Here is a 15,770-nt window from a genome sequence, read left to right as displayed (position 1 = left end):
TGAGAGGATTGATTATTAATGATAAAATCATTCTTATATGATGAATTTCACGAAGTTTTAAGATTTTTTGGATAGGCCTCCAGGTTTCGGAGCTCCAGGCCTCCAGGTGGTCTCTGTACATGTAAAAATGAAAAAAAAATTTTTTTTTTAAAGTTACAAATCAACTTATAAAACAAAATATGCATCTTTTTTCTTCTAATATGTGAATAATATTTAAAAAGATGCATATTTTGTTTTATAAGTTGACCTGTAACTTAAAAAATTTTTTTTTTTTCATTTTTACATGTACAGAGACCACCTGGAGGCCTGGAGCTCCGGAACCTGGAGGCCTATCCAAAAAATCTTAAAACTTCGTGAAATTCATAATATAAGAATGATTTTATCACTAATAACCTATCCTCTCAGTCCAAAGATAAAGCCTAGGTGCCAGGTTTACGCAAATGTGTCAAAACTTCCCCCCCCCCCTTAATACATTGTATATATAACATAAGGAATGTTCATCAAATCAATAATACTAATACATATAAGCTACCTCAAAAATATAGTTATCACAATTTTTAAATATTTTACTGTATATTATACTAGTGGGTTCGCCCCAACTGAGGATGGAGGAAGGAAGTTTTTTTATATCAGGTCTATAGCCAAATAGCCTAAAACCTACCTTGCCCAATGATTTCCTTAAAATCAAGGAACGATAGGTTCAGTCTTTTACGAGATCTGACTGGGCATGCAATCCTAATACCTTATGATATGAGATTATCTTTTATAATATTTATAAAAGTTTAAGTATATTTATAAAAATACAATTATAAAAAAGGCACTGGGTTTTCAATTTAGTCTGGAAGAAATAATCAGATACATATTTCTATATTATTGTACAATGCATTATTTTTTGGCTTTGTTAAAATAAAAATAATTTAAATTCTTCTAAAAACTTATCAGACTTAAGAGGACCTTTGAACAATTAAAAGAAAAAATCTATAGAACACTTTAAAACAAAAAAAATAAAACAATAAAAATGATTGTTTAGTTACGTTTATCCAATTTCAGCGTTTAGAAGCTGAAATAAAGTTCGTTAGACTTAAACAAAGTAGTTAATAATAACTTAACTAATTTTTTTACCCATTTTATAAAGAATACCCTTTTAAAATAAAAATATTTTATTTCCTAAAGCTATAGATACATGAAATGTATTTAAAAACTTAAGGTTCTTAGAATACCTTTATCTTCATGTAAAATATGACAAGTTTAAAAAACACAAAATGTGGATTTAAAGTCACCATTTTTAACATAAATTAGGTATAAAAATATTCGCTATATAAATGCACACGTGTGACTACCCTTTTGGTTAATATCAAAAAAACCTATATATGTATAACAAGGATGAGAAAACTAAAGATAATTATTCTCCAACAACATTTTGAAATTATTAAGAGAAAAATGTGGAGAAATTTAACAGTAATACACTTTGATACAAACATGTTTCAAGACTTAGCTCTGAACACGAAGAAACTATAGCAAATCAATCAATCAACTTTCAAGATGCTGTTGTCTATGCTGTTCTATCCAATCATCTTGTTGCAACATGAGACAATTGCGTCTCTAGCGTAGGGTATATAGGAGATTGAGTACCAGGTCATCGCAAGAAACTGAAATTTTTAAAATGTCAACCAAATGAGGATTCCATTTCAATAAGAAGCGGAGCACAAATAATAATAGACGGAAAAAGTAAGTTGTAGAGCAAAATCTCAGTGGCTAAGCATAACAGAATAACCGACAGACTAAGTAAGAAGTACATATGTGAGCAGATTGGACTTTTCCGTACATACGGACGATCCTACCATAAATATAGAAAGCTTCGCTTTTAAAAATTATATTTACTTGAATAACAGTAAAAAGTAGCGCCAGTATCTTTTTATTCCACCAGAATGCAGAGCACAAGGTGAGCACAAGAGAGATTATCATTACTGAAATATAAGAACAGTTATTACATTCACTTAAACTCTTGCACGTCCCCCCACCCCCTACCAGGCCCTTTAAATTACATGTTTTATTCCCACAATCCCAAAAATTAAAAAAAGTTGTGGCATATGGTAAAAACTTGCTTAAACATACCTAGCAATATTCCAAGCCTTTATAGTTTGTAATTAATATCAAACTTAATAATATCAATATCAAACTTAATACCTAGCTTTTCCATAATACAAGGATGACATTATACAGAAAAGAAAAGCTTTCCAAAAGTATAAAGATGTTTACCTATTGAAGCGATTATTCTAGTTTTAGCAAACATTTTCTCAAGCTGGGCCATAGGTCCAACAAGAAAACAGGTACTGAAAATAAAATAAACTTAACTAATTTCATTGTTAGGTATTCATCTTATGTAGTTTTCATTGAACATTATTAATTAAACAAGATTAGTTTTGATAAAACTGATGCATTTTCGAAATAAAAATAAATACCTAGTGTTCTTTTGTGTAGAGTCAAACAAACATATAATAATTAGACATCTCTACACCCAAAATAAATGGTAGATATGCAAATGTTCATTAAGGTTAACTTCCAACCCCCCAACCCCTTCCCGATTCAACGTCAACCCACCAAAAATTGCTCTAGACTATTTCGAAGCTTTTGTAAATAATACTAACTGGCCGAAATTCAATATATTTTTGTGTTCTTTATTTACAAAATACAATCAATAAGTACAAAAAATGAAATAAAATAACCTGAAAATAGCTGTAATGTTGCCAAGAGAGTAGAGAACTCCGAATGTTTTGATAGATCCTCCGAGAGCCAGTAATATTGCTCCGAGAAGGGTTATTACGGCGCCTTAAAATAACACATTTTCATTCACACATCTCAGGATACATCAAGAGGTTTAAATATAAAAGAAAAGTTTTACAAAATAAATTAAAATATTTTGCCAAGAAGGTTTTAAAAATTTAGAAAGATGTTTAAAATGCAACAAAGAAATTTAAGGGGGTTTAATTAGGGTATCTTATGATAAAAAACTGCCAATAATTTATCTTTTAAAAAGAAATCCCTATTTCGTATTGTTAGAGAAAAATGATATTTACTCAGCTTTTTTATTTTAAATAATCCCTTTCTGTGCTTCTCTAGTTATGGATGTTGTATTCCTATTAGTGATGGGAATCCGGATCCGGAATCCAAATCCGGAACCCGGAATCCGCCCAATTTTCGGCCAATTTTGGAATCCGAATCCGGAATCCGTTTTTTATAGCGGATTCCGGATTCTAAATTGGTAGGCTAAATTTAATTTAAATAGGTTAGAAAATATCAAGCACATTTTTAGGACATACGTAGCACTTAAATTTTTTTCTACATAACAAATTTTAATAATTACTAATGTGATGTAAATGTTTTAGTTATGCTGGAAGTCAACACTTTAAACAAATCAAGGCTTCAACCAAGTAACATAGTGATAAATTAACGAAAAAAGCTATCCCTCTGTGACGGACGGCCTTTTAAAATACTGCTAGAATCCGGAATCCGAATCCGGAATCCGCCAAAAATAAGAATCCGGAATCTGCAAGAATCCGTCACTTTTTTTGACGGATTCCTTCAGAATCCGGAATCCGAATCCGGCCCAAAAATTCGACGGATTCCCATCCCTAATTCCTATATTCATACCTAATGTATGAAATAATTACCTATTATAAAGCAGGCACAAAAACCTTTAACTCTTGTACCCCATGATAAAGTAGATGCGTCTAATGCCTAAGAAATTAAAATTCATAAATATTAAAAACAAGTCTAGAAGAGCCCAGTACTTCAATATCTTTTAAGTTTTAAGGCATAGCAGAAATTCATTACACCCCTCTGAAATAGGTTTTACCTACACAAAATTGACATAATAAAAAAATGGACTTATTATTTTAAACGTTTTATGAAGGTCATTTTAGAGCTTATGCTGCAGCTGTCCTGTTAAATTTGCTTAATCAAATTGAAATAAATATAAAGTAATGAACACAATTGTGTAAAATGTACCTGTCCCACAAAGCCACGCTCCTCGTCTACTTGATTGTCTCGACCAGTTAAAACACTTTTTAGTTTGTCCATTTTTTTGTCTGAAATAAAAAAAATCACAGCCTCTTCAAATTATGTAAGAATTAGAAAGAAAAGCCTTCTGAAAACTAAAAAGTAGAAAAGGCATAATCGGATACTTGAAGTTAATATTTTCCTTGTACTATCTACTTTTCAGAATACTCTTCCTTATCTTTACAGAGAAATGAAATGATCCATTTATGGTCCATTGTTGTATCCCTGTATCTCTTGCATTCGCATATTAATAAACTAATTAAACTATAATGGTTTCATAAATTTAGCTTGTATCCAAACTCTGTACATCTTCAATTTCTTTCCTCGATTTACCTAAAAGTTAACTAGGTATATAAAATTATGCAATCGATGAATTGTAATAAAAATAAAAAAATCTTCATCATTTTCTTCAAGTATTACATCAAATCAACAGAACCGCCACATGTCGAATCATATTAACACCATAAACTTTGTCCTTCTTTATTAAATCAATTTGAACACACCCACTCTTATTTTTGCTATTGTGAAACAATTGCATTTGCGGAAAACACTTGCGCATGTAATGGCAAAACGACAAAATCTTTATCTGTAGTTTGATACCTTTGTCTTGGAATGGTAAATGTGTCAACGTATGATGTTAAAAATGTGCGTATTCAATCCCAAGCTCTTCCAATTTTAACATCTTGAGTATAATGCGTTGCAAGTAGGAACAAAAATCAATTTAAAATATAAAACCTGTAATCTTCTATCAACAAGATTTTGAGTTTGTACAAATCCAACTTTTGTAAAGATTTCTTCGATTTCCTGTAAATATTAGACTTTACAAACATCTCAATTTTAACATTCTTCTTTTTACATTTTTTTTCAAACTTATTAGGTAATAATTTAGAAACTAAATTTTCATGTATTTTAGCTTGGCTTTAACCAAATAAAGATGTTTGTAACAAAATAAACTTACTTTTTGAGTGAAGAAGTAACACCTTGTACCGTCCCCTCTTACATAAAAGTTTTCCTACAAAACAAAAACAAAGGGGGGGGTTTTTAATGCAACCATCTCGTAATCAGTGAGCAAATGGCACTTAGAATTCGAATTTCGAGCTAAAATTTTGCATGGGTAATCCTTGGTAGGTCTATTTTCCCTAAATCGAACAAAAAGTTGGAAAAGTAACGGCTGGCGGCTGCAGCTCAGCCGTTTAGCCGTTTTTGGCCTATTTTTAGGGTAAATTCATCATTATTTACGTAGGAATCAACTTTTTAAAACATAGTTTTGGTTTAATTCATATTAAATGATAGCAATAACCATTTTTTTAATATCTAGTACCAGCTGCTAAACGGCTAGAACCGGCTGAAAACGGCTGGGAGCGGCCAAGAGTATGAAGAGTAGATAGGGCTTGTGACATGTCTAGGGGTAGGTTTTCATGGGTGCTGAGCTCAAAAATACTACTAAAAATAGTGACGGCCAATCCATATGGCAGCTGGGTAACAGCTGCAGCTCAGCTGCGAGCGGCCAAGAGTAGAATGAGTAGATAGGGCTTGTGGCGTGTCTAGGGGTAGGTTTTTATGGGTGCTGAGCTCAAAAATGCTACCAAAAATAGTGGCGGCCCATCCATGTGGCAGCTGGGTAATGGCGGCAGCTCAGCTGGGAGAGGCCAAGAGTAGAATGAGTACATAGGGCATGTGACATGTCCAGGGTTAGGTTTTTATGGGTGCTGAGCTCAAAAATGCTACCAAAAATAGTGATGGCCAATCCATGTGGCAGTTGAGTAATAGCTGATGCTCAGCTGCGAGCGGCCAAGAGTAGAATGAGTAGATAGGGCTTGTGACGTGTCTAGGGGTAGGTTTTTATGGGTGCTGGGCTCAAAAATGGTACCAAAAATAGTGGCGGCCAATACATATGGCAGCTGGGTAACAGCTGCTGCTCAGCTGCGAGCGGTCAAGAGTAGAATGAGTAGATAGGGCTTATGACGTGTCTAGGGGTAGTTTTTAATGGGTGCTGAGCTCAAAAATGGTACCAAAAATAGTGGCGGCCAATCTATATGGCATCTGAGCAACAGCTGCAGCTCAGATGGGAGCAGCCAAGAGTAAAATGAGAACATAGGGCTTGTGACGTGTCTTGGGGTAAGTTTTTATGGGTACTGAGCTCAAAAATGCTCCTAAAAATAGTGGCGACCCATCCATATGGCAGCTGGGTAACGGCTGCAGCTCAGCTGGGGGAGGCTAAGAGTAGAATGAGTAGATAGGGCTTGTGTTACCCAGCTGCCATATGGATGAGCTGCCACTATTATTGGTAGTATTTTTGAGCTCAGCACTCATAAATACCTACCCCTGGACACGTCACAAGCCCTATGTACTCATTCTACTTTCGGCTGCTCCCAGCTGAGCTGCCGCCGTTACCCAGCTGCCACATGGATGGGTCACCACTATTTTTGGTAGCATTTTAAGCTCGGCACTCATAAAAACCTACCCTAAGACACATCACTAGCCCTATCTACTTATTCTACTCTTGGCCGCTCCTAGCTGAGCTGTAGCTGTTACTCAGCTGCCATATATGGATTGGTCGCCACTATTTTTAGTAGCATATTTGAGCTCAACACCCATAAAAACCTACCCCGAGACACGTCACAAGCTCTATCTACTCATTATACTCTTGGTGGCACGCAGCTGAGCTGCAGCTGTTACCCAGCTGCAATGTGGATGGGTCGCCACTATTTTTGGTACCATTTTTGAGCTCAGCACCCATGAAAACCTACCCCTAGACATGTCACATGCCCTATGTACTCATTCTACTCTTGGCCTCTACCAGCTGAGCTTCGGCCGTTACCCAGCTGCCATATGGATGGGATGCTACTATTTTTGGTACCATTTTTGAGCTCAGCACCCATAAAAACCTACCTCTAGACACGTCACAAGCCCTATCTAATCATTCTACTCTTAGCCGCTCGCAGCTGAGCAGCAGCTATTACTTAACTGCCATAGGGATTGGCCGAAACTATTTTTAAAAGCATTTTTTGAGTTCAGCACCCATAAAAACCTAATCCTGGACACGTCACATGCCTCATGTACTCATTCTACTCTTGGCCTATCTCGTCTGAGCTGCGGCCGTTACCCTGCTGAGCTGTGTCCATTACCCAGCTGCCATGTGGATGGGCCTCCACTATTTTTGTTAGCATTTTTGAGCTCAGCACCTATAAAAACCTACCCCTAGACACGTCACAAGCCCTATCTACTCATTCTACTCTTGGCCGCTCGCAGCTGTGCTGCAGCTGTTACCCAGCTGCCATATGGATTGACCGTCACTATTTTTAGTAGCATTTTTGAGCTCAGCACCCATAGAAACCTACCCCTAGACATGTCACAAGCCCTATCTACCCTTTATACTCTTGGCGGCTCCCAGCCGTTTTCAGCCGGTTCTAGCCGTTAGCAGCTGGTACTAAAAATTTTAAGAAATGGTTATTGTTATCATTTAACATGAATTAAACCAGAAATATGTTTTAAAAAGTTGATTCCTACGTAATTAATGATGAATTTACCCTAAAAATAGGCCAAAAACGGCTAAACGGCTGAGCTGCAGCCGCCAGCCGTTACTTTTCCAACTTTTTGTTCGATTTAGGGAAAATAGACCTATCAAGGATTACTCATGCAAAATTTCAGATCGAAATTCGAATTCTAAGTGCCATTTGCTCACTGATTACGAGATGGTTGCATTAAAACCCCCCCCCCCCTTATTTTTATTAGGTAACAATAAAATAGATACCTATCTGAAAATCTAGAAAGGGGCTAGTAGCTTTCACAATATTGCGTAAAGTCGTGAGTAAGATTCCAGTCAAAGGCGCTTATTAGGTCAAACTGTTTTTAAACATGCGTTTAATCTTACTATGCGTTTTGTCAACAATAAGAACAGTTAGACTTAATAAGCGCCTTTGACTGGAATCTTACTGGAATCTTACTCACAACTTTACAAAATGTCGTGAAAGCTACTATTCCCTTTCTTTGGAGATTACTTACCTATACATGAAATATAAAATGAAATTACTAAACCTGTATGCATTTTCCTTTCTTGAATCTCAATTGAGCCATATCATATCTGCCATAATCACTAAAAAATATTGCTTCATAATCATAAGACATGAAAGAATTGTCTAATAAATTCAAACAAGCAAAGTTGTCACTTGGTATGAAAAAAAAAGGATTTGATGGTCAAGTTTCAAGTACTTTTCTCACTTGTAGATAGATTTTAAATAAAATCTTTTTGTTGCTTTTAATATTATCCTATTAAGTAATGTTTTTTTTTGTATATAGCAAAAAAAAACGAAAAATACTGTTCCAAAATGGTTGTACTTTTCTGGGAAGCTTGAAAATGAATTGGGTTGGTTTTATGCTATTTTACTGCCCTCCTCTAGATACTTGGGGCGCAGCCGCTAGTTGAAAAGAAAGAGAAAAAGCTTACCGGAAAAATATTTGTCCTCCAGGTTTGAGATATTTAAAAATATTTGTTGCGACAGCCTCCATTTTGTCTGGGTGTATAGCTGATAGCACAAATATAGCTGTCACAATATCTAAAAATAATAATAAAATTGTTAGGTATATTTATTTCAAAGTCTTGCTTAAGTAATAAATTAGAAGTTTAAATACTACACTAAATCAAAAATTGTAAACAGCTTATATATTACTAGCATATAAGCCCCTAAAGGAGTCTAAAAGAAAAAGTGTAAACAAATTTTTTGGTAGGGTATTTCTTTATTATAGAGGCGATTTTTCTTGAAGGGTGGCAGAACCCTCCCCGAAATAGTTATGAACTTTTCCAGAAACAATGAGAAGATATATTATAAATGAAAACCATATCAATTAAGCGGTTAGCGAGATCCATCGGTAAAAACAGACAGACTCATGGACATCCTGTTACTTTCACATAAGAATGAAAATAATCTTTTGTGTTAGGAGACTTGCTACGGTTTCTTAAGATATAGGACAATGAACGATAAATTAATGTAAGTAAGGTACACCCACATTTAAGATAAACAAAAATTACTCTTTTGTACCTTAATAAAAATTATTACTGGAAAAATTGTGACAAATTAAGTTTGTACAACTAAATCAAAATTTAGGTTCCTTTAAATATTTTAAGGCAACGAATGAGACAACTTACCTAATGACTCAGGTTGAAAGGGAGCCTCGCTCCAATCTTTTGTAACATCACAGACAAATGAATTACATCTTTGTTGAGAATAATCTTTATGCTCCTAAATAAAAAACAAAATATTTTATTATATCTATAAAATTAAGAAAATTAGGCAGTTTCCCTTAAAGTGCCTTGTCGAGCCAACAAAACCACCACTCGTTTGAAATAAATTGAAAACAAGGGGGGGTGAGGGAGTTTTCTGTTGGTTATTTTACTTTATCACTTTAGGTCAGGTTACATTAGCCCCACAAAAGATGTAAGCCCTGAAGAGTTAGGGCCCTTTGCCCCCTGCATAGAAAGAAAAAACTAATCCTCCCGTTTTTAATTTATTACAATATTAAGGGGGGTAGAACAGTACTCAATAAGCACTATGAGGGTGGGCACCGAAAAATAAAATAATATATAAAGGTTACCTTTACTAAATTAACAGCTGTAATGGAAAGATCACATGAGTAAACCATAAGTCCACTATCCGTATTCACCTAAATAATATATAATATATAACATTTGTAAAACTAAACTTTTAGCCATTTTATCCAACTGACTTTCTATCTAATTGTATTTATTAATGTAAGGATTATTCAGTGGATCTCAACAGTGTGCTTTTCCAACGGATTATTAATTTTTGTCATTGGTAATTGGGTTAAATTAAGCTATATTTTTGTCCCATTAAAAAAACCACTGAAAGACTATTTTACTTACTCTATTAGACGCATCTTTAGTCATCATGTGTATCTATCTATCTAGTATATTTACCTCCAGAATAGGATAAACGGTACTGCCAGTTCCACAACCAATTTCTAGCACTCTAAAACAATATTATCTTATTATCCTCTGGGTGGTAAAGATAGAACAGTCACAAAATTACGGACAATTCGAATATTTAGGAATACTCAGAAAAAGAATAACTTTAGATGAATGGTCTATTTTGCAATTGTCTTATTATATTATGATAGGAGGGGATAGGGTTAAGGTGGTAAAAGGGGGATATCATTATTTTAGCCCGCTGAAAGTTTTAACTCACTAGAGAACATAAAAATCTGGTGTAAGATTTAAGTAATAATATATCCATTTTCATAAGAAGCTACCTACCTAAAAAATCTTCTTCTAAAAATTACTTTTTTAAAAATTGGTCGGCCAATGCGTCTTAACTAACCATCTAGTGCCATACTTCTATTCTTTAATTGCCATCCAAATGATATTTAGCCCTAAAATTCCGAAATTTTTTGTTTAACCAAAGTCTTTTGTAAAAAGAATGAAAAAACATTTGTTTGCAAGAAAAACAGGGATGAGTGCAGTTCTCAGGGACAGGGAAATGGCTCCTTAAGAAAAAAAATAACTTTTCCATCAGTAAAATTATCATAAACTAGAAAATTTTCTATCTGAATGTTACTATTCATAATTGAAAGAAATGGCAAATATGTTGACAAGAAACATTTTTAAAAGAGAGAAATTGGATTTATACCCGAGAGAGCCTTATCAAGCACAAGAAGTCAAAAACTCAGCCTTCGGCCCTCCATCCTACCCCTTACTTTAAAATGAATTAAAATATGAGAAATGTGGGTAGTTTTTCGTGTTTTTTTTTAAAATTAATATAGGCTAGGTTAAGTTATATTGGGTTCAGAATAGCCAAACAGGGTCAGAGCACCGCAGGGTTAGGCAACCCCTTAGTATATAGAAAAAAAACTTTTATAAAGTTAAAAACATAAAATGGAGGGGGGGGGGGGGGAGGTGTACTGGCTACCTAGTCACTTTAAGGAAAGACAAAAGGAAATTTTAGGTAAAAAAATCTTCCAATGCTACATTCATGTCCAAATCTTTGCTCATAAAAGTAAGTAGGGCAAAGTTAGTGCTGGGTTATTTTTAAACAAAACTTAACTGCATTGTAGTGTCTAACAGAATTACCAGCTATAAGGTAAAAGTTGACTTTAAATTAAAAAAAAAAAAAAATAAGAGATGGGGACTGTGGAGGAATGGGGCCATCCAGGGAGTAAGGGAGGGGACAATGGGCAATTAATTCAATTTAAGAGTTTTCAAAGAAAGGCTATGAAATCCAGATTAATCCAGAAAATTTGGAGGAAATTGTAAAGGGATTGTTAGTTAAATTTAATAAACTATAAACTAAGAAAAGGGATATGAACAGGGAAAAAAGGGACAGGCACACGAAATAACAACTTGTTTTTGATGAAATATATTGAGGTTTTATGGTGTGATTTTTATATTACATGATTATTGGACCCGGCCAACTGCTTGCTGGCTGGGCAAGAATATCCTGTTTATTTCCCTTCCACCTCCCTTCTCCTTTTCCCTATCATCTGTTTTAAAAAAAGGAGGTGGAGGAGAGGGGAGTGAAATAGATTATGGGAGGGGGCCAAGTATTCTTAACTTTTATATTTAAACTACTCTCTGTCTGCTATATTCAAAACTAACACAGCGAGTAGCGGCATTTTATGCGCTAGTACCCAAACTCAGTCAGAAACTGCTAAATTCTTGCACATTCCCTTTCAGCCAGTACCCAAAGTCTGAGACTCTTAAAAATTGAATATTCAATCCATTTTCCCCTCCCTTACTCCCTGGGGGCCATCAAATGCTTGATTTTTTCTTCTTCTCAAATTGCTGTTTCTTTATGTACCTCAGCGTACTATGTATATTAAAGCAACTTTCAAGCAGAGTAGTATCACTTTAACTCTAGTTTTGTTTTAGATTCTTTGTGATGGTGTTGTCAAGTCAATTAGGAAAATGTAAGTTTATGCACAATGAAAACATTTGGATTAAAACTAGTGTTACACTCATACATTACATGATCCAGATTACATAAAATCACTTTTACCTAAATGTCGAGTTTTCACCAAACCAAGATTCTCCTTCTCTAAGTTTTAAAACTGCATCTTGATCGAAACTATTGGCTTCACTTAAATTTTAAAAAATATAGGAAGACTTATTTAATTTTCATAAGTAGAAAATGAATAGGAAGTCAACAATGAACAATAAGTAGACTAACAAGAATATTACAGTTCATAGAAAAGATAGGAGTCAGGTTTATGTAGGAAAGATAAGTCAACATCACCCTGGAAAACATAAATTGGAAAAGCATGCCTTAATCTATAAATAATTTTACCAATTGTTAAGAAAAAATAGGTTTAAAACCAAAAACATAGGAAAATAATAAATCTACTCTATTGAAAGAAAACTAACACTAAAGCGTAGTTTAAAATCACCAAACGTAAAATAAGACCATTTGCGGCATATAATGGTAAGTTTTAATTTGGTTTTGATTGAACATAACCATTACCCACCTTTCCAACTGTTTTGATTCTTCAACAACATTTGTCTCTCTATTTTCATTCTCTTGTTTATTTTCATTTGTATTAAATTCTTCTTCATTAGTTTTTTCATTAGATTCTTTATTTTTAAATACTCGAACAGGTGCTCTGAAAATAACATAACAAATTAAAATATTCTTGATTAGGTATTCTTTCTGTAGATATAAATCGTTTGAAGACTGCTTGTTTATACCAACCAATCAAGATAAAACAAAGTCCCCTTCCTTTCCTAAAATTACTGCATTTTATTATTTTTTTTCTACACATCTATTTTCTTCTTTATATTCCTTGATTATATTATAAAACTGAACTTACTTGTAATTTGGAGCTAGATCAGGAAATTCTGTAAATAACCAATTTCTTTCCTAAAACAAAAATAACCAATATGAAATCTTTTTTCTTACATGTATTGTTTATAACATCCTTAAGTCCTTTAATGTGATGAATTAAAACTTAAAATTGAGATAAAATAAATTAAGTTCTTTGTTGGAATAAACGGGAAGAACGAGGAAACTTGTCAGAATATTTTCATTTAATTTTTTTGACTTGAATATCGATTATAGAAACTCCCTCCCATCTTTTTCCTGAAAAAATTTGAAATTTATAAAAGTGGGGTTTGGGGCTTTGTGCTCCAAGTAGGCACTGTTGACTTTGATGGAAACCGCCAAGAGAGCTAACCTTGAAAAATCTATTCTGATGAATACCATAGAAAGTATCCCAATATTTGTCAGCTTCCTCCTCATATTGTTCAGCAGCTTCAGCTGCTACTCTCACAGCGGCTGCTTCTTCAACTGCTTTTCTGGCTGTTTGTTCCTAATAAGAGGTGTCATTTTATCCCAAAAAAATTGAGAATTTTATTTTCTCATTCAAATTTATTTTAATTCAATCTTTGAAATTTTAATCAATTTTAATTCACAAAATCTAACTGAATATTGTGCTTAATTTTAACCTTCTACCTAATTTGTTCCAATGAGGACAAAAATACGAAACCTGTTCTTCATCCCAATCTACGTTATCCCAGGCATTGTGTTTAAATACATCATCACCGTCACCTGACAAAATATAAATATCAAGTAAAATAGAGCTTGGGGGACGAACTAAGAGGATAAGACTGCAAAAATGATAGACTCGAGTTCTTTGAAGATATTTTACATACTCACAGATATATTTGGTCTAAAAATGCATGAAGGAATAATAAGAAACGGAAGCCAAAAACCCTAATTTTATAGATTTTTAAAAAGTGAAGCTTTTCTATAATTAGGGTCAGTCCGTATGTAACGGTTAGCTCTTTTGGTTAATTTAAACAAAGGGTAGAATTGTCCTATCGATTTAAAACTTTGCATGACAGTTAGATACGACTTAGAAAGCGCAGCAACTCCATAATCGTTACTAGAAAGTCCGTACATCCATATAAAACATGCTGATTTTTTACTTTTTTGCAAAATGTTTGTATATACAATACATCTTATTTTTAGGAATTGATTCCTATTACACCAAGGTACAATGCATCTCTATAACCAAGTCCTATAAATGTAAGTATGTCCTTGTTAAGTATACTGTATTTAAGCAGTTTTGCAACAAATTTACTTACAAATAGACTTATGCATTAATATTCTGCTTATTTAGTTCCGACACTTTTAAGTGTTAATGTTCGTTTGTCCTTATATTTCAGATCTTCGCTATTATGGAATTTGTCATCCTTGTTTGATATGAAAATTCTTGAAAGTCGACATCATATATAATTTTACCTAGGACTCTACCACCAAACTGAGGCCGTTTTCCTTCTTCAACATTTGACATTTCCTATATTATAGTTATCTGAAATTACAATCTGTAACAAACAAAATCATTAACAACATTTTCAATATTTTTTTTGAGCAAATAAACTGAGGTAAAAAAGTACAAAAAGTTAACAGGTGCATTTGTTTATTTCAAAATATTTTGTAACAAAATTATTGTAAGAAAAGTGAAAATGACTAGGTCATCAAATCTACATTTTTTAACATTAATTCACAGCCAAAATAAGGCACAAAAATGGCGCCAAAAAATTGGCGTGAAATCTTTCAACGGAGTCTTCTTGCCTCACGCTCACACTCGAGCAAAGTGAGAATGTCTCCCTCGCGGACAGGACCTTTCACGTTTCTGATGATCTGGCGGCTCTGCTCGCTGATGAACTCAACCTTAACCTGAAAAGCATTAGATACATTTATATTTTTTTTATCAAAAAGTAAACAAATTGGGTGGTTTACCTCTAAGTGCCAAGTTGAGCAAAGAAAGCATTTCCTCTTGATACTTTGAAATAAAAATATAAAGGGGAGAGGGGGAAATTTTCATCAGTCTCTATTATTTTAGGCTGGGCTATATTTAGTACAGAGAAGCCATGTTTGATTAAGGCACCGCAGGAATGAAGCACATAGAAAAAATACTCCTTCGCCTTCATTTTAATTTTTATAACCAATTAGACAAATTATTTATTGTTTTCTTTGCAAATTCTATATTTGTCAAAAAGGGATAAAAACTGTTAATAAAGGTAGAATATTGTTCATTTGTCGTACCAGTAAGTATATCTGAACTTGATTAAAATTTAAAAAAAAAATAGAAAAGTGTTATACAAATAACTAGAATTATTTTAATTCTTTAATCAATTCTTGGTATCCTAAGCTTCGCATTGCATTGAATATTAGGGATGTTGTTATTTAACTATCTACCTGTGTACATTGTCCCTGAGAACCTGTACGTCCCAGCACCTTGATAACACGGGCCAGAGTAACTTTTCCGTCCATTTTTAATTGGGTTCTATCTGTAATATCATTTTTATGTTGATTTGTGTACTGTAATATTAATTCATATTTTACTATGGTGGTTTTTACATAGATAAACACGTTTAATAATTTGTTTTACTCAGAAAAAAACAAGAATGGTTCAAAATAAGTTTTCTGAAGAACGTCTAAATATTAATTTAATTTTAATAAATAATAATAATCATGTCCATAGATTAGTATTATAAAACAATGAAAAGATTTCTACATACTTTATTCTATTAACAATATATGTGTTATCAAAAACTATTGTGAAACATAATACATATCAATAAAAATTGCATAATGTATAACTGTTTAACTTTATAAAGATTTAATGTAACTAAATCGAAAATAAGCCAAGCATTACAATAATTGATACTAGCGGCTACGGCCCTAGAGTCCTCTAGG

At 33.5% G+C, this 15,770-nt stretch overlaps 3 protein-coding genes across 3 annotated transcripts; all 3 read right to left on the bottom strand.

Annotated features, from left to right (window-relative positions):
• Positions 1-600: 600 nt before the first annotated feature.
• On the bottom strand, positions 601-4,135 carry LOC145311736 (vesicle transport protein SFT2A). Its single transcript, XM_080150706.1, has 6 exons — positions 4,009-4,135; positions 3,672-3,738; positions 2,727-2,829; positions 2,260-2,333; positions 1,882-1,967; positions 601-1,649 (listed from the first exon to the last, which is right to left on the bottom strand). The coding sequence occupies exons 1-6, from the start codon at positions 4,078-4,080 to the stop codon at positions 1,563-1,565; spliced, it is 489 nt and encodes a 162-aa protein (XP_080006832.1). The 5' UTR covers positions 4,081-4,135; the 3' UTR covers positions 601-1,562.
• On the bottom strand, positions 4,079-14,406 carry Mettl2 (methyltransferase-like protein). Its single transcript, XM_080150704.1, has 14 exons — positions 14,310-14,406; positions 13,552-13,613; positions 13,240-13,374; positions 12,877-12,926; positions 12,535-12,669; positions 12,069-12,149; positions 9,995-10,046; positions 9,652-9,720; positions 9,206-9,299; positions 8,507-8,615; positions 8,098-8,155; positions 5,018-5,071; positions 4,795-4,863; positions 4,079-4,392 (listed from the first exon to the last, which is right to left on the bottom strand). Exons 1-14 carry the CDS (start codon positions 14,359-14,361, stop codon positions 4,324-4,326), a joined length of 1,089 nt encoding a protein of 362 aa, XP_080006830.1. The 5' UTR covers positions 14,362-14,406; the 3' UTR covers positions 4,079-4,323.
• LOC145311737 (small ribosomal subunit protein eS28-like) lies at positions 14,379-15,701 on the bottom strand. Its single transcript, XM_080150707.1, has 2 exons — positions 15,270-15,701; positions 14,379-14,747 (listed from the first exon to the last, which is right to left on the bottom strand). The coding sequence occupies exons 1-2, from the start codon at positions 15,342-15,344 to the stop codon at positions 14,625-14,627; spliced, it is 198 nt and encodes a 65-aa protein (XP_080006833.1). The 5' UTR covers positions 15,345-15,701; the 3' UTR covers positions 14,379-14,624.
• Positions 15,702-15,770: the final 69 nt, after the last annotated feature.

Source organism: Acartia tonsa, chromosome 2, assembly GCF_053477335.1.
Source record: "Acartia tonsa isolate MP-2025a chromosome 2, ASM5347733v1, whole genome shotgun sequence".
NCBI classification, from domain to species: domain Eukaryota; kingdom Metazoa; phylum Arthropoda; class Copepoda; order Calanoida; family Acartiidae; genus Acartia; species Acartia tonsa.
This window is presented reverse-complemented; position numbering and strand designations above follow the sequence as displayed.